General features: G+C 54.7%; 1 protein-coding gene across 2 annotated transcripts; it reads right to left on the reverse strand.

Annotated features, from left to right (window-relative positions):
* Positions 1-273: 273 nt before the first annotated feature.
* LOC107184507 (mammaglobin-A-like) lies at positions 274-1,019 on the reverse strand. 2 transcript variants are annotated; one of them, XM_015569843.1, is made up of 2 exons: positions 897-1,019; positions 274-503 (listed from the first exon to the last, which is right to left on the reverse strand). In XM_015569843.1, exons 1-2 carry the CDS (start codon positions 949-951, stop codon positions 289-291), a joined length of 270 nt encoding a protein of 89 aa, XP_015425329.1. In that variant the 5' UTR covers positions 952-1,019; the 3' UTR covers positions 274-288. The 2 variants fall into 2 exon arrangements, 1 of the variants encoding a protein (XP_015425329.1); XR_001515355.1 differs by lacking the exon at positions 274-503 and adding an exon at positions 510-646 and having other exon boundaries at positions 897-985.
* Positions 1,020-1,027: the final 8 nt, after the last annotated feature.

Raw genomic sequence — 1,027 nt, forward strand, 5'->3', positions numbered from 1 at the left:
CTTTCCTATTTGTGTTGATCACTCATCAACCTGAGGGTCCTCTTGAGAGTCAGATGTTCTGGGGCTGAGGGGTAGGCAAGCCTTTGCCCAAACTCTCCTCCCTCGGGGCCTTTCTCCTGTGTCACTCACTACAGACTCCACCACGTGAGCAGGCAAGCCAGCCCCGGCCCTGGCATGGCTTTCTGGATGTCAGCGCCCACATTCACTGAGGTTACATGAAACATGACCAACACTAGCTGTTAAGAAGTTAGTAGCAAACTGAGGGCCCGCGAGTCCCTGGCCAGTGCTTCAAGGGCAGGAAGAAACCGACATTACCTTCATCACTTTTATATAGTCCAGGGTTCTGTTACTCTGGTCGAGAAAGCACTGCTTAAATTCCCTGAGAAGCTGTTCAGTGTCATCACCCGGTATGAACACTTCAAGACCTTTGATGTATTGATCCTCCGTCACCGAAGGATCAATGGTGTTATTAATCACATACTCCAACATTGGGCAGCCAGACCCTGGGAAGAGAGCACACAGAGCCAGGCTCAGTTCCAGAGGACCAGCTCCTTGCTGGGCGTAACCATGACGATTGTCATCTTCTTACCTCCCAGTAGAGACAGACATTCAGAGAGATTATGGGCAATGGTCCGAGTCCTCAATTCTGGGACAGCAAACTCAGGGTCTTGGATTATCTCTGAGCAATAAGGCATCTGCCCTCTTGTCCCCCTCCCGCACATAACACCTCCCAGCTCCCTGGCTTCCACAGCCCACAGAGCCAAACATGATGGTGTCGTGAGGAATGAAGACACCAGAGAAAGGCGGGGCTCTGGCCTGGGGCTTGGGGAGCAGGACATCTGCCACAGGGGCCCTGACACCAACCTCCCCCCACGCCTGGCCCCGGCAGCACTCACCGGCATAGCAGGAAAGGGGGAGGGCGCTCAGCATGAGGACCACCACCAGCTTCATGGCTCAGGCGCTGCTGTTGGCTGGTCACTGGACGTGGCAGGGAAGAAGGTCTCACTTTGCAGGTGAGAGCCCAGTC

Source organism: Myotis davidii, unplaced genomic scaffold (assembly GCF_000327345.1).
Source record: "Myotis davidii unplaced genomic scaffold, ASM32734v1 scaffold826, whole genome shotgun sequence".
NCBI classification, from domain to species: domain Eukaryota; kingdom Metazoa; phylum Chordata; class Mammalia; order Chiroptera; family Vespertilionidae; genus Myotis; species Myotis davidii.